General features: G+C 41.6%; 1 protein-coding gene across 2 annotated transcripts in view; it reads left to right on the forward strand.

Annotated features, from left to right (window-relative positions):
- Positions 1-21,757, forward strand: part of grin2ab (glutamate receptor, ionotropic, N-methyl D-aspartate 2A, b) — a 114,239-nt gene that overhangs the window by 87,694 nt on the left and 4,788 nt on the right. For both annotated transcript variants that reach the window (XM_040023659.1, XM_040023660.1), the window contains exons 9-18: positions 2,420-2,534; positions 2,637-2,839; positions 8,303-8,471; positions 10,730-10,883; positions 12,334-12,459; positions 14,730-14,959; positions 15,693-15,853; positions 17,854-18,041; positions 18,815-19,053; positions 21,082-21,265. In XM_040023659.1, the coding sequence (XP_039879593.1) occupies positions 2,420-2,534; positions 2,637-2,839; positions 8,303-8,471; positions 10,730-10,883; positions 12,334-12,459; positions 14,730-14,959; positions 15,693-15,853; positions 17,854-18,041; positions 18,815-19,053; positions 21,082-21,265 (1,769 nt within the window). The remainder of the gene's footprint in view (positions 1-2,419; positions 2,535-2,636; positions 2,840-8,302; positions 8,472-10,729; positions 10,884-12,333; positions 12,460-14,729; positions 14,960-15,692; positions 15,854-17,853; positions 18,042-18,814; positions 19,054-21,081; positions 21,266-21,757) is intronic.

The following is a 21,757-nucleotide window of genomic DNA, read 5'->3' on the forward strand; positions in this document are numbered from 1 at the left end:
TTACTGTCAGAGGTACCTCATTTGTCTCACTAACTTATTCGATAGAATTTGCATATTTGTCAAAACAACTGCAGCCAATTTTTTTGTGATAATAAACTGACAGGTTGGATTTCCCCCACCCTGATTCGGAAAAGTGGTGAGGCTGTGATCAGGATTCTGCATACATTAGTCTAGATACAATCTTGCCGCAGTGTGCATATAAACAACGCGAGGTGGGGAGGAATAGGACAACATAATCCGGCACTTAAAAGACACTATCAGACCCGCCGGATTTTCTGTCATTCTTGCTTGACAGGAATTAATATCTCAGACTCTAGTTGAGCTTATTTGGTCTCCACAATGATACAGGTTTTATGGAAGGTTTGTCCTTGTTGTAAATTTCAAAAGGTTATTCTTTTTGATGGAACCAGTGTAGCGTGCAAACCCCTAAGCTGTCACTTTCCTCTAAAAATATGCTCTCTGCCATAATACAGAATTTGGGAAGAAGCCTGCCTTTCTTCTTTATTCATACTTTCATAAAAGTGCTCAGAGAGTATTTCAGCTAATAGAAAAGTGCTTCTCACATAGTGGTAGCAGGATCCACATTAAAAACTGCACTTACTGAAGGAGGGGGTTTCATATATTTCTATGATGCAACTCTTTCTTCCACGTACTACTTAAACCTCTACTGAATTTCTAGGTGATGATGATACATTTATATAAAAATCGCTGAACCCACTTCATAATGTAGCTTTACATTTCATTTTCATTACACAAGGAATCACAATACAAACAGGATTTGGTTCTCCTGCATGCCTCAAAAACACAGCGGCGTCTTTCGTTTACATCAGAAACTTTTTTTTCCCCCAAAATGGTAACAAACCTGAAATAGGAGGCGACAGCAGTTTCCCAGAATAAACTGCACACAGCGTTTCCGCTACATGTGCTCAGCCGTGGCGATGCGCTGTGACAAGGGCATCACCTGCTGCACCGGGAAGATTTTTCCAACACAAAAAAATATATATTTGTCTTGACGTGCCCCTTATAGTCCAAAGCATTGTGATCTGTGACAGAGGTAGGTCTGGTTGTAGAGTGAAGCCTGTAATGTTTGGCTGTGTAGGTTTATATTTAATTATTGTGTTTGCTGGGAGAGGACATAACTAAACCGCATATATCTATATTTACTTATTTATTTATTTTGCAGTGCCAGTACACGAGGGAGACGGGGACCTTTTGTTTACTTTTTCTCAGTGTGAGTGGAGCCAGCTTTCACAGAGCAGAGGCCTTTTTCCAAGTCTTTGTAAGAACAGATGATTAATGTAGCTCCCTCTAATCCACTGTCCGACTACAATATTTATGTGTGTTGACTCTAATACCTCTCCTGGAGATGGGACAACATAAAATCCCACCTGTTTGAACTGGAGTGTAATTATCATAGTTTTCAGCTGCAGGGTGCGTGCTAAACAGTGCTCACATGGTTCTTTTTATGCATCTTGACTTGCTGTCGCAATATCTGAGTGCACGCATGACTCCTTCATGGCCCCGTGCCCTTGTTAGCTCATATAAAAAAAATGCTTTTAACTCTTCCTTTTTAATAGCAATTCAGATAATGTATGTTTAGATAGCTGATGGACTGAGACAGTTTTCTTCTGGATGAAAAGGGGAATCTTGTACAGAGTATGAATATGTTTATAAAGCAGATGTTTGCCTTCTGAAATATTCCGTTTTAGCTGAATGATATTTCATTCGTACAGGATCACACGATGCGGTGTCGAGATGATTCAGACAATTTCTAATAAAACAGAACACAAGGTGTCAGAGAAAAGGTGTTGTCTGTTTTGGACAGCTGCTGTCCTGCCTGTGATTCAGTCTTTAAGGTAAACGTTCTTGGACAGGCCTTCTCTCCCCTAGTGGGAATCCACACTATTATCCCAGTCCTCACATGCAGAAATCCTCTCCTTCTGAAAATTGTTTCACTGGAGCGAGTGTATCTTTAATCCCCATATCACTGTGTGTGATACCGGTTCATTTACTTCTCTCTGCTGCTTCACTTTAGCGAGTGTGTAAACGTTTCAGCATAGGATCTGTTTGCTTATGCAGGACAGCTTTAGTGAGTAAAAGAGTGAGGGCAGCCTTGTTGCACCAGAGACTTGTCTTTCAGGCATATATCTGTGGAGAAATCAATGCAGAATGTTGATGGGAGAGATACGTGGCCTCTGACTCTTCCCACTCCTACACACAAATATATGCACGCACACGCGTACACACTCAGGCATCTGTGCACACATGGTGGGTGAAGACAACATTGATTTGAAGTGGAGACCCTTGCGGTGATTACAGAGTGCTTAACTTGTTATTTTGAACGTATTTGCTGTTGTGCACATATACAAACACCCCAGCAGATGCAAATCAACACCCCCCCCCCCCCCATGTGTTTCAGGCACATGATGCACGTGTGGAATGAAGGCCGAGATTTATCCTTTACTCCAGACGGTTACCAGGCCAACCCAAAACTGGTGGTTATCGTCCTAAATGTGGAAAGGAAGTGGGAGAAGGTAACAAATGAGTGCGAAAATTTAAAGAAAAAACTTTAATAAGATGTCTTTTTGTGGATTTTTGGAGTGATTTTTGGTGTGTTTTTCCTCCCGTGCTCACAGATGGGCCGCTGGGAGAACGGGACGTTGTCGCTGATGTTCCCGGTGTGGCCGAGGTATAACTCCTATGGGGACGAGGATGCCGATGAAAACCACCTCTCCATTGTCACTCTGGAAGAGAAACCTTTCGTCATTGTGGACAACGTAGACATCCTCACTGGCACCTGCATGAGAAACTCAGTGCCCTGCCGCAAACACGTCAAAAAGTAAGTACCTGCACCCACACCTGCCCACTGCCCACATAAAATCACGAGCCAGGTTGTTAGCCATACTTTGCATGCCCCGAAATGGTGACGCTACAAGAGACAGATACCTGTTTGTTCTTCGAATAGGTTCAGTCTCATTAGGACACAGGTAGTGTTAGTTCATCTGTTTGTGTATCTCTTGGCTGAACAGAATCACACCTCTCTAACCAGTCTCAGTGTGTCTGACGGGATGATTGTCAATCAGCTGCCCTTTGTTCCTGCACTTTTCGGGATTTATACCGGGCCCACTCGTTTTTAGTTTATATAATAATGATTCACCATCTGTTTGTCCTCTAGTCTGAAATCCAAATGTACAGTACGTAGCTTGCACTGTAATCGAGGCAAACTCGATTACGCTTCAGCACAACTTAATACTAAACTCACAAACTCTGCAGCCCATGTTACAACTTGACCGAAAACGTTCGCACTTATAAGAGGAGCAGCTTTCGCCTAGCTCGATTTTTGTATTCTTTTCCCGCTGTCTGTTCTTTGCCAGTGTTGTACAAGATAAAAGTCTTGTGTCAGAGACAGAACCGACACACACAGCCCGAGTTCTCATTTGGTTCAGAGGTAATCAGTTCTGTCAGCATTAATAATTAATTGCTCTCTGTTGCTGTCAGCTCGCTAATGCCAATCTGTCGGTATACTCGATTTTTGTTTCTCCTGCCGCTTTAGTGGCAAGTGCAGCCCTCTGTGGTTTTATTGTTTCATTAGTTCGGTTTGATTTGTGTTTTATTTTAAATGCTCTGAATGTGTTGCTTGTTTTTAAATATTGCAGTACAGCTAATTAGTAACCCTGCTTATTGTTTTCCTCATATTGCATATTGTACATTAACACTAAGGCATTAAGGCCGTGCGTGCTTGGATCCTGGAAGAATGTGGATATTACTCATAATGGGAAAATTAAACCCCCCGGTGGTACTCTGCACCTTTCATGATTTGGGTTTTACGTGTGACTTGGAGAACTTATTCAAAATATTATTTAATACAGTTTTTTCTTCCTGATTTTTGTTTTCTTAAAGAGGTTGGCTTGAATTTATGGGTTCAAAAACAACCAACGGATCTCTCAGCCTGAGCTTGATTATAAGATCTTTTGATTCTGCGTCATCATGTACTTCTGTCCATCCCATTCTTATGAAGGGGGTATATTCTGGAAATTTAACACAACATTGTTTTGATTGCAGTGTCACAGGAACACTAAATTTCATTGCATCTGGCACAGATGTTCAGCCTGACTCAAGGTTTGAGTTTGAGTCTTAGAGTCAAAGCTCACTTTGACCTCACAAAACACATTTTTAAACTCAAGAATTCACAAGGCAATTATAACACAAACTTCACATAATTTTATAACAGGATAAAATGATGAGAGAAGGACATTTTATATCCAAAAGGTCGAGCAACATCTTTGCTGTTCTGCAACACACTTTTGTAGCTATTATTCTGTGTCACAGCTCAGGAACAGAAGGGGACATTGTGGCCAATTTTAATATTTGGGTGTCCATCTTTGAAACTATATCAGAGCCTGCATGGAATATACATAATGAATCTGGACTGATATGGCTGTAAACCTCATCTTGATTGGTTTGCAGAGGCCAAAAACCCAAAGGTGGTAATTCCAGTTGAAATTTGGACAGTTTTTCTATAGAAAAGTATTTTTTTAAAATAAATTTTTACACTTAACTGTTTATTAATTGATTAATTGATGGACCGATGATTTAAATTATATACTGTACATGTGAAAAGTACATGCAGTATACTAAATAACTGGGTTTAAGACAGTTGTCTGGATAAAGCTTTTTGGGCTTGATCAGGTGACCCTAAACCTTCTCTTAGTTAGGCTTAGTTATGTCAACAGGTCTGGGCTGCTAGGGCTTCCCATGATGCACTGAGTATTTCTTCATTTTTTCACTCTCTATGTGTTTATACACCAGTGTGCAGTTAATCATTAGTTATTATTCGACTCTCTTCCACTGCATGTCTTTTGTCCTGTCTCCTTCCCCTCACCTCCAGCCACTAGTGGCAGATGTCCACCCCTCCCTGAGCCTGGTTCTGCTGGAGATTTCTTCCTGTTAAAAGGAACTTTTTCCTTCCCACTGTCGCCAAGTACTTGCTCACAGGCAGCCGTCTGATTATAGTCTTTACCTTCCAATAAAAAGCACATTGAGGCTACTGCTATTGTGATTTGGTGCTATATCAATAAACTTATTATTGATATGTGGTATTCTGTGAAACAAGCACCTTATCTTGGCATCAACACAGTGTTCAGTAGATTAGAAAATGTTGATCATCAGAGGCATTAAATTTCTTTCAGCCTTTTTTGTTTTCATACCAAGAACATAATCTTGCTTTCTGGGCAACTCCGGGGCACTCAGTTATGTGTAACAATTTTAGCAGAGGTTAATTTATGTTATAAAAAAAAAAGAACAAACCCCAGCCTGCACCATGCCTGGAGACAGAAAATGAAAAGATGTTTCATGTGGGACGCTGCCCAACCTTTTGTCATCGCCCATCTGGAGTGCTGCAACATCCACCAAGCCGGCCTCGTAAAGTATTCTGTTCAGCAGAACGCTGCAGCCTGCCCTGCCGTCAACCTCCCCAAGTTCTCCCTGCGCTCCCCACCTCCTCCACACTCTTCTTCCTCACTGGCTACTGGTGGCTGTTCGCATCGAATTCTAAATTCTGGTCCTGGCGCTCAAGGCTCCTCGGGGAGTCGTGCGTCCATATCTGCAGGCTGCGGCCTATCCAAACTCACCAGCTTGTGCTTTGTGCTCTGCTACAACCGGCCACTTAGCTCTCTGCTCCCTGCGGCAGCTTCGTCGTCATTTCACCTGGCCTTGACTTCTTCTTCTTTTTTTCTTTTTTTTTTGCTCTTGCTCTTCCCCAACAGCAAAATGTCCTTTCTACTCCAGGCGGGAAAGCAGAATTGCTCCATATCCTGTGTTGTAAAATATTCCCTTGAATATCTCGATTCCTCACTCACATTAAAAACATCCCTCATACCCGTTTGCTTAAATTTTTTTCTTATCATTATTTTTAGCAAGTCTTTATCTGATATCTGATGTCTTTATCTGGATCCCAGAACATTTTGTTATCTGCTATCAGCACTCTTGACAACAGTATCACAAATTCACACAGGCTTTGCCATGCTACTTCATTTAATGTGATTATTTTATTTGTATATATATATGACAACATAGTACACTTTTACTGTTACTGTCCACCTCATTGATTGATGTTTGTTCTGCACTGCATGTCATTTGTGTTGCAACAAATTGATAATTTTTCAGTTGATTTAAGATGAAAATGATGAAAAGATATTTTTGATAATAGGCCTTTAATAACATCAAATATAGATTCCTCAGATGTCATATCAGTTCAATGTGTTTTAACGTACATGACATTTGTTTTTAAGTCAGCCCAGCAGAGAGCTTTTGAGCCTTTTTTCAGCAGCGGCATGTCAAACAATACTGAGGACTCTTCTCTTTGAAAGAACTTAAAAGGCATTATTGTAGAGGCTGAAATATGTCGCATGCCGTCTTGAATGTATAAACAAAAAGAAGATATTTTTCAGATATACAGTGAAAGTAGAACTTTCTCAATTAAACTCCTCTTGGATTTGCTCCATTTATCTACTTTACAAATGGACACCTCGACCAGTGGCTCTCCGTGACAAGATAAGGCAGCTTTTCTTTTTTGCTCATTTGCACATTTTGGATGTCCAGTTTGGAGCCCCTAAATATGCATTATAATCGACTGAGATTAATTTTGTCACTTATTGAGTACCATATGTGTGCTTTCATTAACCACAACACAGCCCTAATGTTCAACTAACATCTCTTTTCTGAAGCATTCTGTGTCATCAATGCGTCGGTTCATCCAGACAGCAGAAAATAGTTGAAATTGTTCAGGATAGTCATTAGCGTGGGTTAGCATAGATAGGATAGGATAGGACTGTCACTGCTAACCACAGGGGAAGTGCAAAAACTCACCGGTAATTACTTTCTTTGAAGATTTCTTTAACAGCCGGAAGCCACCATATTAAAGGTTTTGCATCTGTAGAACTCAAAGAAGGCAGACGGGAGATGCCTCAGAGAAATGGATGCATCATAACAACCTCTGAGATTATCAGCACTGCAGGCAAGGACTATTAGACATCTGAATCACCTCTCATACAGAGCTTAACTTGTGACCTTAACCAGTCATCCGCTAGAGGGGATTGCTCTAAAATCTGAGGTAAAAAGACAAGTTTCTTCTACAATTGTCATGTTTATGTGCAGCACTTCATGTGCAGATGTCCATACATCTGTATACAGTATCTAACCCCCTACAGCTGCTACATTTATACAGTCACTACTTCCATATCATTTGCATCTGTTTGTTGTTATGAAAATAATCAAAGAGATGTACTATATGTGAACCTCAGACAGCCTGTTGGTGTGTGTATATGTGTCTGTGTGTTTGCATGTTCAGAGAGAGCCCAGCTGGGAAAAACTAATGCATACAGTATGTGTGCATTAGAACACCTGCGACATTGAGATTTTACATACTCAGACTCACTCACGCGTACGTATACGATGCTTGCTCTGGCTCTTTCTGTCTCTCTCGTACACGCAGTAATGATGCGCCGCAGATACAGTCGACTGCAGTTAAAGGATCTGTTAATCCTTTGATGTGTCGTGTCTTTGACAGTCGTTCTCGGTGTTCTGTGCGCGTGAATCCCTCAGTTCTTCATGAACTTTCTCCTGAATTGGAGTCAGCGAAAAAGGCAAGTGAAAAGGTCACAGAGCTGCTGCTCCCATCCGCATACAGTACGCTACATCAAAGATTGCTGACATGGGAACGGAATTAACTTTTCATGGAAATGCTTTTGAAAATGCTGGTAGGGTTTAATAGATTATGAGAATCATTTGATCCAACAATGCAGTTTAGTTCACTGCTCTGAGGTCCTCGGGGACGGCTGTCAGAAAAGTTTACTTAAACACCGGCTCGAATTCTGTGCATCCTATGTGTGCGGCTGCGGAGTTTTTGGGGCAGCATCTTCCTACAGACGAAAGCTGAGAAACACCGAGGAGGCAGAGCGAAAAGGACACAGAAGACAGATGAGGAAAGGACAGCTGATATTTTAATTATGTGGGTTGGTTGTTCTGTAGAGCCTGGCTCTATATAAAGCCCAGTAGCTTATGCTCGGCACCCCTGTGTTTTCATCTGGTTTGGGTAGCTGGCACTAAGGGAAACACACAGTCCCTCACACACAGACTGAAAGCTCTCTCTACCCTTTAGTAGTGTCATAATTCTAGTTTTACAGTTTGATGGAACCACCAGATGTGGAGCGAGCAGGCAGCTCGCACAGTTACACACATAACACTCAAATGTCCTCTGATATAAAAAATGACCTAATTCTGTTTGTGCATATGCTTGTTGCAGTAACAGCACATCAGGAGGCGCTTATATTAAGCAGTGCTGCAAGGGTTTCTGCATTGACATTCTCAAGAAGATAGCCAGGAATGTGAAGTTTACCTATGATCTCTACCTGGTCACCAACGGGAAACACGGAAAGAAGATCAACAACGTCTGGAATGGCATGGTTGGAGAGGTACTGCCTGTCTCTGTCTTAATAAATGAATGTATATTCTGTGAGTCTGACTTTCTGTGCAAGCATTTCAATTAACAATGATATGAAATAGAACTTTAAGTATAGCAGTGACATAGTGCTGTTTTTTTATGCTTACGCTGCCGGGCTACTTTTGCAAAATGAAACCTGTTCTCTCTCCGGGCGTAATATAATGATGTTCTGTGAGATGCCACCTGCGTTTCCTAATTACACACAAGATGTCGTTTAGAGTTGGTTCCTTCACATACTGGCACACAGATATATTGGCTGCCTTTAGAAACCAACAATGCCCACGTTTTCACTTAGTAGCTAGTTACAGCTAGTTACAGTTTGCCAGCACTGGGTTGGATTCCCTTTTGCCTTCAGAACTACCGAAATTCTTCATGGAGCAGTTTTAGCAAGCCGCTCGAAACATTGCTCGCTGATTTTGATTGTCTAAGATGTGAAAATCGCATTTCAGCACATCCTAAAGGTGCTCTGTTGTTTTGAAATCTGTCAACTGTTGAGGCCATTTGAGTACACTGATCTCATTGTCATGTTCAAGAAACCAGTTTGAGTTGATCTGAGCTTTGTGACATGGCGCATTATCCTGAAGCAGCCATCAGAAGACAGGATGGATCCATGGTTTCATGTTGTTGACCTTTACTTCCAAAAATCACATTAGAAATCCAGACTGATAAGACCAGGAAAATGTTGGTATGCCTGTGCGAATTGTAGCCTCAGATCCTGTGTGTGGTCTTCTGCTGCTATAGGCCATCTGCTTCAAGGTTGGACACTTGGGACCTTTGTGTTTTGTATTTAATTTGGCTTATTTTCACTTTCTGCTGGCACCAAACGAGACTCCCAAATACCCACATTTAGTTATGTTTATTAAAAGATGCAGTGTAAAATATGCTTCTTCACATTAGTAATGACACTTGTTGCCAAATGACAAGTTAGGGGTGACAGACCTATCTCACTAACCATAAACCGGTCTGTCAGGGCATCGTGGGTAAATGAGCCATGCTAGTTTGGCCAAATGAGTATTAATTGATGGTCCCAGAAACGTGAATGGGCTGAGAGGCAAGGGGCCAGTTAAACAATAATATTTAGCAAAGTAAAAATGAATAAGCCATAAGAGGGGGGGGGCATTTTTCCCACTTTCATTTCCTTTAATACCGATAAAAGTGATTCTTAAAAAATGGATTGCTAATGGTTTTTTTTTAAAGAGGCTCAGTAATCGCAATTGTTTTTTTTAATTAAATTAATTAATGTCTCAGTACAAGAGCAATACTGTTTAAGTGGGATGAACTTGAAATAAACTGCAGTGCCTGTGTTAATTCTAATGAGGGAACTTGTAATTCTAATGACTTCTTTTTATTACTTTAAGGACAACGATGGAGCCCTGGGGGCACCGAGGCATGTTTTAGACTTTGGCTATAAAAACAATGCGATTAGTTGGATCAGTTCAATGTTTCTGGTTGTTTCACATAGTTTGTTATCAATATGAAAAACATAGAATATCAGCTTTGCTCTCAAACCTACAGTTTGCACTCTCAGATCTCAAAACACAGCACTGGGAGGTACTCTTTAATCTGTTTTGATTAGCTTCAAAGTGTAACAGAAATGCAACAACTGCCCAGCCGCTTGTTTCTGTTCACTGAACAGTTATGTCCGTGGGTCCTGATTTAAAAAGGGGACAGGACACCATCAGTCTTACCCAATTCCTATCAATTATCTTATCTGGAAATGATTTATTCAGCCACAAATCATATTAAACCTAAACGCTGCCACAGGGAAACCTTTAAACTGAAATTTACACCAGAGATAATGAAACCTGACATTACGATCCACAGATTGTTCACGGATCAGACCACTAGAAGCCTTTCAACAATTACATTTGAAAAAGAAAAGCATAATATTTTATTTCCTACTAAAAAAGACATCTTTATGAGCAGAATGTCCCTCTGTCACAATACACTGAGACATTTACAAATGGTGGCACAATGAAAAAGACAGCTGTACTTTCACTTTTCATTGGATTGGCTGGAGCTGCCCTCCAACTACGACTGACATTCCGAGTTATACCCTGTGATACAATGTGATATTTCACATCCAAAATAAAAAGCAGGAAAAAGTCAGAGTGAAACTGTGTGATGTTGTCCAAATATTTACAGAGCTCACTGTATTTATTTCTGACAGTGTAGGCAGTAAGTCATGCTCTCGGTATAACAGTGCTTCTCTCTCTCTCTGGTTGCTAGGTGGTGTATAAAAAGGCAGAGATGGCCGTTGGCTCGTTGACCATTAACGAGGAGAGGTCGGAGGTCATTGACTTCTCTGTGCCCTTTGTGGAGACTGGCATCAGCGTCATGGTGTCACGCAGCAACGGGACCGTCTCGCCTTCAGCCTTCCTCGGTAAATCCATCGCTCTCTTTTTAACTCGACCCCCTTTTTTTTTTCTTTTATTCTCTGGCGGTCCCCCAACTCAGTTGACTACTGGGGGCAGAGAAAAGGGGAGGTGCTTACATGTTGGCGAAGTCTTGCACATAAAATGGAATATTTTATTCAGACAGTATATGCTGGCCAAATTCCACTTGTACTCTTGACTTTATCTGAGCCTCAACACCCTAAGCACATTAATATTTCTACCAGAGCAGAGGAAGTGGAGCGTGCCAGCTGTTTTTTGAAAAGTCAGCTCAGACAAAGCACTCTTGATACACCCCTCCCCCCTTTCCTCTCCCCTGCCTTCTCCTCCTCTCCAGTTGTTCAGACGACTAGGAATTGAAGCGCTCCTCTGTGGTTGCCTAATGTCTTGTATTGTCATTGGAGCGAGGCAGGGAGCGAGGGGATGTATTGGACCATGCGTGTGTTGGTCCCAGCGTATCAAGCCATGTGTCAGTATGCACGTGTGTGTGTGCTGGGAGAAAAACAAAAACAAGACATTTTTGCGATATTATATATACATACATATATATTTATATATATTTATATATTGGGACGTTTGTGTAGTGAGACAAGGATGTGTGGAGAACGAAGGTGCTGTGGCCGTATGTATGTTAAGGGGTGAATGCTTTGTGCGTGTATTTATGTTAAAGCTTATTGTATGATTGCGTGCATGTATGCATGTGTGTGTGTTTAAGCAAATGTGTGTGTGTTGAGCCTGCGCCAGGGTATCAGTGACGGTTCAGTATCTCGCACTCATATTAGAGGCACCTCAGCGCACAATCTCTCAGGGTTGGCTAACCCTGGCAGTCGCATACTTACACATGCAGTGACACACACACACACACACTCACATACAATTTGTCTGGGTTCAATGTCTCTGGCACTCATCCCGCTCTCTGAACTCCTGCCCTGCTACACACCAAACACACAAATAGATCACATACACATGCCCACAGCAGGGCACAGCAGATCACTCTGGGCTTGGTTCCTCTCTCTCTCCCCCTCTCTCTCTCCCTCTCTCTCCCTTTCTCTCTCTCTAACCCTTTCCTCTACCATCTCCCCCGCCCCAGGCCTCTCCCTCTCTCTCAGCTCTCATCCAAGGGAATAATGAGAAATATGGAAATGTGCTCCGTCAAACTCTCTGTGACTAACTCTCCCTCTCCTTCCCTCCTCTCTCACTCCATCTGTATCCCTTTTTCCCCTCTCTGTTTCTTCTCTATCATCATTTCCTCACTTTATCTCCCCTCTCATCCCTGTTTTTTTGTGTGTGTGCGCCTCTTCTTTTATTTCCGCGAGTCTGTCTGCCTCCACTTTCCCTCTACGTCCCTCACTCCTGCTCCTCCACGATATCTCGCTGTCTGTACTCGATTTGCCTTTAACTCTTTCTGCTCCCTCTCTCTCTCCTTCTCCTTCCTCTCAGAGCCCTTCAGTGCATCGGTTTGGGTGATGATGTTTGTGATGCTGCTCATTGTCACAGCCATCGCCGTCTTCCTCTTTGAGTTTGTCAGTCCGCTGGGCTTCAACCGCAACTTGGCCCAAGGCAAAGGTAGACTTACACACACACACACACACACACACACACACACAAAGAATATCACACCAATCGTTTTTCCCAGGAGCAAGAAGCCCTGAAGCAAAAGAAGTGACCTATTATCACTTGACTTCAGACAGTTCAGGTAATGCTACAGAGCATTAGCATTTCTCTCCCAGAACTACCAAACCTGTAATCTGAGGCGTCATCAAAAACCAAAACTTGGAGCTTCCCTGTCGGCTCTGAATTGGAGATTAATGTTGTATAAAATGTTGTGACTTAATTTAACATTTAAATCAGCTAAAGGCCGATCCAGAAGTAGCAAGTTAATGTTTTTTCCTTTGATTTTCCACTCAGCACTTCTGAAAGTTCAGGAAATCTATACATTGTGTTTAGCTTGCTGTTTTTTTCACCTCCCACTGATTGAACAATGAGTGCTTGGTTTAAAACTTTGTAACTAGATTTTTAACCTGAACATTTAGATCCATTTAGATTTGATTGAAGCCACAATTTGGAAATCTGATTACCTCTTTTGCTTTTTTTCATCTTCTTTTTTGTCTTTTCCTCTGAAACATATTAATCTGAAAAACATTCATTTGGGTTTGGCTCAACCCACCAAATTGGAAATTAGATCAGTTAGTGGACAAATTTGTTTGAGACTTTGATTTGATTGGCCAAAAACTTTTTCCACTATTTCTTTTTTTTAAAACCCAAGAAAATGCTTGTTCTTCACAGTGACATTGAAAAATGCTCAGGTTGAGTGCATTTTTACAAAAATCATCCCCCTGATTCTATTAAATTATAAAGCACTTTTTCCTTCATTTACAAATTATGTCTCTATTCTAAAATAGGCTGCCAATTATAAAAACGTATTGTTTTAAGCATCACATGATGGTGAGGAGAAGGAGGTGGAAGAAGAACCTGTGCAAAAACACAGTCGGGTGTAAGAAAAAAACAAGGGTTTTCTGATTCTTATTGTTATTATTATTTTTTAAATTCATTTAAATACTTGGAAGTTAAAAATATCAGCCGTAGAAGACGTTACAAAAATGTATTTAATTCTTTAGTTTTTCATTTTTCTGTTGCAAATCAAGGTCAGTGAAATTACCATATTAGTTACCTTAGGGTTAGGGTTGGGCTGGTTAGATGCCATGATGTTGAGGGGCTGGGAGAAATACATATAAGCTCTTCGACTTCACAGAGAGGGGGTTGAGGCCATTTTGGATGTTTACTGAAGTTTGGTTTCTCACTCGAAAAAGGGTTAACAACCAGTTGCTGTTGTTTTGACAGTAGAATGTTTCCCTTGCTCAACAGGATTTCCTTTGTTGTATTTTTCATGTAAAATATGTTGACAGTTTGTTCTGGACCGCAAGCCTGACCAGGCTTAGCACTCGGACTCGGTCATGCTCTAGTATTACTCACAGAAAGTATTTTGGTTTTATTTTGATGAAATAATATATCATTTAGCATCATTCATGATTAATGGTGCCTTCACAGATGTGCACATTTGCATTAAAGCACTCCATATACAATATCAGATGGCAGCTTTTGAACTGTAAGTAAAAAAAACAAGCTGAATGGCCCCTCTCCTCTTTAGCCCAGAGCACACAACATCTCTAAGTTGTCCATGAAGAATTTCAAATATTGATTCCCCCAGACCACAGGACCATTTTTCCCTCAACTTGAGCTTTAAATTGTGTTTTTCTTGAAGAGTTTGAACTTACTGTTAGTGCAGCAATGACCTGTATTCACCAAGATTTTGATTTTCTGTAGTATTTCTGAACCCGTGCACAGGAATTACCACACATTACTGTAATCATTTAATAATAAAATACAATACAATTTTATTTATATAGCACATTTAAAAACCAGAGGTGCTTCACAGAACCAATTAAGAGCAATAACACTGTATATGTAGATAATAAAATCCCCAGTTTCTTTGTATTTTTATGTTAAGAAACAGCTACTCACGTTACCAAAAACCCTCATAAGTTCTGCTGGGTTTATTTTCTTTAGCATTATACAACTTTACAGTCTTCTGTTGCCCCTGTCTTAATTTTCTTTTTGAAACATGCACCATTTTCAGTTAAATGTAGTTGAAATGACTTGTAAGTCATTGCATCATTTTTCTAATTTACATTTTACACAAAGTTCAAACTTTTTGAAGTTCATGTTGTGAGTTTAAGGTTTTGTACACGGGTCCTTTCCCCGTTTTTTTTTCACTTTTTCTTTATTGGTGCTCCTTCTTCTCCCCTGCCTGGTCCCTGTCTCCGTCTCTCTCACAGACCCACATGGCCCCTCATTCACCATTGGTAAGGCCATATGGCTGCTGTGGGGTCTGGTGTTCAACAACTCTGTGCCTGTGCAGAACCCGAGGGGCACCACCAGTAAGTTCATTGTCTCGGTGTGGGCCTTCTTTGCTGTCATCTTCCTGGCCTCCTATACTGCCAACCTGGCTGCTTTCATGATCCAAGAAGAGTTTGTGGACCAAGTCACTGGACTCTCTGACAAGAAGGTGGGGTTAAACACACACAAATGGACATGTAAAAACACACGCGCACACACACACACACACACACATTCACAGTCAGGGTTGCTCTTGTAATGGATGCCAGCCCTGCAGCCAGACAGGACTCTCTAGGGAGCGCCCTTGGGCTTCAACAGCCCAAACCCTCTGGCCGTAGCTGTCACCACACTAACACTGCCAGCACAGCAGACCTACAGGCACACACACACACACACACACACACACACACACACACACACACACACACACACACACACACACACACACACACAAGCTGCATAGATCAAAGCCATGTGTGTTTGTGTTTGGATGTGTATGTGTGTATGTGTGTGTAGTTTCCAGGGGCTGGCAGTGTCAGCAGAACCCCAGCCAGTCTTACGCTAGACTGGACACACAATGATGATGACTGATGAGTCCACTCCACTGTCTCTCCCACCTCCTTCCTCCTCTGTCTCTTCTTGTCACTTTGCACTCTTCCTCCTCTCTCCTCTCCCTCTCCTTCGTTTTCACACTTTAGCTCCGACTCCTACTTTCAACCCCCCCCCCCCCCATTTTTTCCCTCCTACTTTGTCTTCCTGCTGTCTCTCACCACTGCTCTTCATCTCTGAGCCTTTCTGTTTTAAAGTTTCTCTTTCCCTCTTTGTGCTCCTGTCTCACGCTGTCTTTACCCCCTTTGAACAATATGTCACTATTTCGCTGTACTTATTTTTCCTCACTGCAGTTCCAGAGCCCGTACTCCTATTCCCCTCCATTTCGGTTCGGGACGGTTCCGAACGGGAGCACCGAGCGCAACATCAGGAAGAACTACCCAGATATGCATCAGTACATGACCAAATACCATCAGACCGGCGTTGTGGATGCACTAGTCAGCCTCAAGACCGGGTACTGTTAACTTGTCAAGCCAACTCACATCAAGGAAAGATTCTTTATACCTGAGGCGGTCATTCTGTTGGCAAACACCACATATGCTTAAGAACATGTGAAAACAAACACAAAAAGAGTCATTGCATCATGCAGGAACTCGACCCCATGGGGCTAAACAGTAGCTTATGCTAAAATGCTGCAGTAACTGTGCTGAGTGTTTCTGTCACTGACATTGTCTGCAAGTGCTCATTATAGAGTCTTGTTGCTGCTGGAAAGAACGAGCTGCCAAAACAGGGAGAGTGTAATTTGTTCTGGAGTTTGCTACCTTTATTCTTCCATCTAAACACACACTAAATAGAAGGATGGCTACAGTGCTCTTATTTGTTCATTAGTTTTGCAGGCTTTGATCTTTCTCCAGAAATAATTTTCATTTCTTTGGTTTTCTTGTTCCGTAATAATTACTTTATTGATACTGCATATGAAAGAAATAAGGTTTGTTTTTTAATACACTAGGCTTTGTTTATACAGCATCAAAACTGTATAATGAAGACATTCAGCAGCATCATCAGTATTTTGCTAACTTATTAGGCAAAAAAAATGTTGTTTTGACAGAGAAAAATATAAACACTTGGGAGTCTGAGTTAAAATTTCAGTCCAGTCATGAAATGGTCTGTGAAGCACATTCAGGACGCTCTCTATCCTTTAATTAATTTATATTGTTTTCCAGTGCTGTGCACAGTTACACAAGTGAATATTAGTTTAAAATTATCTGTGGAGCAGCAACTCTCAGCAACAACAGATCGCCCATGTATTCATTTCATACAGTATATGCGCATTTACATCCAAAGTATAACTTATATTTATGCACATGTCTAGCCCCAAGGTATACTCATTCTATTATATAAAACCAAAATGAAGTTAAGTGCAGGCTTCTTCTGTTATATGGGATGATGATAGAGGGTCCTTGTTGCCTTGTATTTGGTCAATCATTCATCAGGCTCTATTCTGTCTATTTTTTTCCTTTGCTGAGTTCAGATGTATCAGGCTCACATCTGGGCTAGTATCAGACACAAACTGTGGCCTCTTAGCTAGCAGCCCATAGAGTCAGTGCAAAAACAAGATCTAAAAACTGAAGAGTACAAGCCTGTTTATGTGAAAAATATCAGTTACACAAAATTATCTTTCCTTCTTGTATTTGTTTTTAACTGAAATGGGGGGGGGTTAGTCCCTGGAGAGGTACGTTTTTCTTGGTTTTATGAGAAAAAGGCAAAAGTTCATACAAAAACTATAAAAATAGTAACTTCAGTTACTACTAACCAATTGTTACAGCTATTGTACAACTGAGCATTTTGGAAGTACCCTTATTCGTTTTCTTTCTGACTGTTTAACAAGAGTGATGCCACTTTGATTTCTAAATGTAAGAGTTTAAGCTAGCTGCCAGTTAGCTTAGAGCAAAAACAGCTGTCCTGACTCCACCAAATGTTATGAACACTACACCAAATGATATCAAAAGCTGAATAATTAGCACAATATTAGTTTAAAAAAGGAAGCCTAAAGACTACACATTCTGTAATATGTAAAGCTAACTGGCTTTAGCTTTGTATTAAATCAGTGGATCTCAAACACTTTCAGAAGGTAAAAATGGCTCACGTTTAAAATCTTGCAATTTTAATTAATAACATTAAATATTATTATTAATAATTTAGTTCACAGTAAAAAACTGAGCCAGTTTGACTGTCGGTGAAGTAAAAGTTTGTACAAGTATTAGTAAACTCTTTTTTTAGCTCATCTGGCCAAAGGAACAGTGAGGTGTCTGCCACTGTGAGACATCCATCATCTGCCCACAATTCACAAAAAGCATTACTCTTCCAACGTTATTGGTGAGACTTTCATCTAACTTGGACACAATGATCACCTAATGGGACTTCACCCAAACAGAGCTCCAGGTCCTGATTGTTGTTTTATATTCTGGCTTTAATCTGTTAGTGCTTAATAAGTATATTGTATACTACTTACAGGAAGCTGGATGCTTTCATCTATGATGCTGCGGTGTTGAACTACATGGCGGGGAGAGATGATGGGTGTAAGCTGGTGACCATCGGCAGCGGTTATATCTTTGCCACTACAGGTTATGGCATTGCCCTGCAGAAAGGATCCTACTGGAAACGCCTGGTTGACCTGGCCATACTGAGCATCATAGGAGACGGTAAGCCGTGGAGAGCCATCTCAGTCACACACTGTACTGAAATTGAAAGTCTCTAAGTTGTTGGAGGACTTTGCTCAGTTGTGCCATCGCTCAGCTTTCTCCTCCTTTACCCCTCTCCCTCCAACACTCAGCCTCCCTCCTCCCTCCCTCTGTCAGAAAGCTATCAAGGGCTAGTCTTAACACACCATTTCATCATCATTACTCTCCGGGTTTGTGTGCGCGCATGCGTGTGTGTGTGTGTGTGTGTGTGTGTGTGCCCACCGTGTCCTGTTATGTTTACTCCTCCAGATTGTTCTGTATAATAAGCTGTGAGATGGTGCGAATGGAAGAAAGAGAATCAGTCGGACAGAAATCAAACTGCTGAAACCACTAAAGCGCTTCGCTTCACACGCGGCCATTTTATTCAGGGCAAACACCCTCGTGCTCAAGCACACACGTTCTCAGACACACTCAGTTTGATAATAATTCCTCCCATCTTTCCTTATCACTCCATCACTATCAATTCTTCGCCCTCCTCCTACAACCCCTTTTTTCCACTCCGCCTCCTGTCTCCTTTCCATTACGATCTATTTACCACTTCACCTCTCGCCCCTCCTCCCTTCTCCCCATCTCGCCTCATATGCCTCTTTTCCCACCACATCCCTTTCTTGCCCTCTGCCACCCATCACCTCGTTCACTTTTTCTCCTTACGTCTCGAATTCCTTTGCCTTCATTCCTCACGTTGTTCTTTTTTCCCCTCCAGTGTTAACCCTTCACATTCATCTTTGCAACAGGTGAGATGGAGGAGCTGGAAGCTCAGTGGCTGACTGGGATCTGCCACAATGAGAAGAATGAGGTAATGTCCAGTCAGCTGGATGTGGACAACATGGCAGGGGTCTTCTACATGCTGGCCACGGCCATGGGCCTCTCCATCCTCACCTTCATCTCGGAGCACCTTTTCTACTGGAGACTGAGATACTGCTTCACTGGTGTCTGCTCTGGAAGGCCGGGCATTCTCTTCACTATCAGCAGGGTAAGAAAGAGGAAATCATCACACACCTGGAAGCGTGCACAGGAACCCACATTTTCACAGCAGGAAGTTTTGGTTCCTAGTTTTCAAAATCTCACGCAGGACTTTAATGCTTCAGTCACACTGGAGCATTGCCAGCATTTTTGAAGCATGGACTTGCAGTCTTGTTGCCTTTGATTGTTTCACAGACAGGGGCCGAGTCTGCAACCATTCACAGTCAGTTCAAACAGACTTTGACGAGTTGGTCACCTCAACTATGTGCAGTTGGCTGCCAAATGTGAAAATATTCAATGCAATGCAATCATCAGTTTTCCAAGTCACAAGGATGTCTCCGTCCTCTTTTACTCTAGTGTGACTGAGGAATAGATAGCTGCTGTTAGAATTCATAGCAGTGAATGGCACTTAGTGATAAAACAGGGCCCTATAGGGTATAACAACTGATGTACAATGCTCATTCAGACTGCAAGAAAGCACTGGATTTTCCTATATCAATAATGGGATGAGGGCTGTGAGTGTCTCATAATGTTATTGATGTTTAACAGCACAGCCGGCTAACAGAGTTCTCTCAAAGAAAATCCGATAAAGAGAAAGAGCGGGCTAAACATACAGAGAATCTGCAAGAGAAACAAACATAACTATATTTGTAGATTATTTCAGGCCGAAGCAGAGAAATAACAGAGAAAAACAACTCAGCACATTATTGCGGCTGTGAGGGCCGGTGGAGAGCATTTGTGGTGCCTAAGAGCAATAATTCAAACAGCACAGTAAATTTTAAGAAATGATTAGTTTGCTGCTGTCTTGTTGTGAAAAATTTCCTCTCAAACAAAGCATCCAAATTTTAATCCATTCTGTAATTTGCCTAATCTTTATGCTTATTCCGGGGCATCGAAAATACACACAGGGATGTGCAGAAAGGACTTTTCTAACAGATGAATCAGATGAATCAGAAACTCACATAAATCTACGGGCCTGTGTGTGTTGCTGTGATTCAGCTGTCTGAAACTGTCTCAAACACAAACAGTTGTTACTGTTAGGATACAATAATGTTTTTGCACGTGTGTGTGATTAAAAAGGAAGGAGGGGCAGTGTGATAATGGAGCCCAGCTGAGGCAGAGATGAATTTACTGCTGCGCGCACGGACGACAGGATAGAGGAATCAGACAACTAAGAGGACGCGAGTTCATTTACATACACACAACGCCCTTCTCTCTCACACGTGAAAGTTAAAACATATAGTGAAAGAACAAAGATATTCTCCCAGTTTCACCACTGCTAAATGTCATCCTGTTTGCTGATAGGCTGATGGCATCCAATATAGAATATTCTGACGTTCGGTGTGTCGCTGGCTCTCTTCTAAAAATGGCAACACATTCGCAGGTGGAGTGAGATGAGGGACAGGCTTGACCAAACAGGGGTACACATTGATATATGCACACGCACACACAAATACACACCCAAAAAACAAAATGGGCACACACGGACAGACCACTATTTCATTATTCATATGTCATGTCTCTGTGTTAGGCAGGGCTTTTATTCCAGACGAGCAGCATTTCACACATTAAGTGTTTTACAAAAAGAGTCCTGTGTGTGTGTGTGTGTCTGTGTGACTGTGTGTGTTTCTTGGCGTGCACATGCTGTTAGAGCAGCGATGCTGGAGGTTAAGTGGCTCTAGGAAGAACATCTCCTTGCACTCAAAGGCCCCCTCCAGTGACATCATCACCTAAATTTAATTTTCTAGGCGCCTCAGAAAGCAGTTCATCTAAAAAAGTGGTGATTATCTCTTCTAGCCACATTACAAAAACAAAATGAGGTTAAGGTTTGCAGTAAACGCACTGGAGAGAGGATGCAGAGGTCTCTGCTAATTTACCTCACAAGGAAATTAGTCTCGGGGATTGTCTGAACTTTTTTTGTGAAGTCACTGGGTTGTGAATTACACTAACTCTCTATTATCTCTCCTATCTCCCTCCTCTCCGGCTCTCATTTCCTTTCCTTTTCTTCCATTAATTTCCTCTCCTCGTCTCCTCTCAGGGTATATGGAGCTGTATCCACGGCGTTCATATAGATATGAAGAAGAAGGCACCAGAGCTGGACTTCAGTCCTCAAGCCAACATGCTGCACCTGCTCAAGTCTGCCAAGTCCATCGCTTTGCCTTCTCCCAAACGCAACACAGTCGTTGTGCAGCCCAGCATCATAGACATGATGTCAGGGAAAGGTACTCAGTACACTCAGAGGGTCACTTGAAAATGTCCTTACTTCTTAAAGACAAGTCTATTTTATCATTTTAAATGGAATTGGTTAGATGTTGTTAGTGGTTGTTGGAATCATTGATGATAAATAACAATGAGCGGTTGAGGTGCCTTAAAGGTCGTCAACTGAAAGAATCATCCAAGCGTTTATGTGCTGGTTTTGAAGAGTGAAACCGACTGTTATATGGCCTGGTGTAGACAAGTTTCAGAAGAAAGTGTTCTTGTTTGGGGGGCATTTGGAGACGAACCGATGACTGATCCAATTTATTGCTTCTTAAATCAACAGTTTTCAGCCGGGCTAACACGATCAGTTTGCTGTCTAACTTAATAAACTTGCATTAGGCACCGCAATAAGCAATTCACACACTGTTACTGGCAACGGGCCTCTGTTTTCCTACACAGTTATTCAGTTAAAAATGAATCATAATTTATGATGATGTCATGAATCATTAATCATC

Source organism: Simochromis diagramma, unplaced genomic scaffold, assembly GCF_900408965.1.
Source record: "Simochromis diagramma unplaced genomic scaffold, fSimDia1.1 OVJJ01000302.1, whole genome shotgun sequence".
NCBI classification, from domain to species: Eukaryota; Metazoa; Chordata; class Actinopteri; order Cichliformes; family Cichlidae; genus Simochromis; species Simochromis diagramma.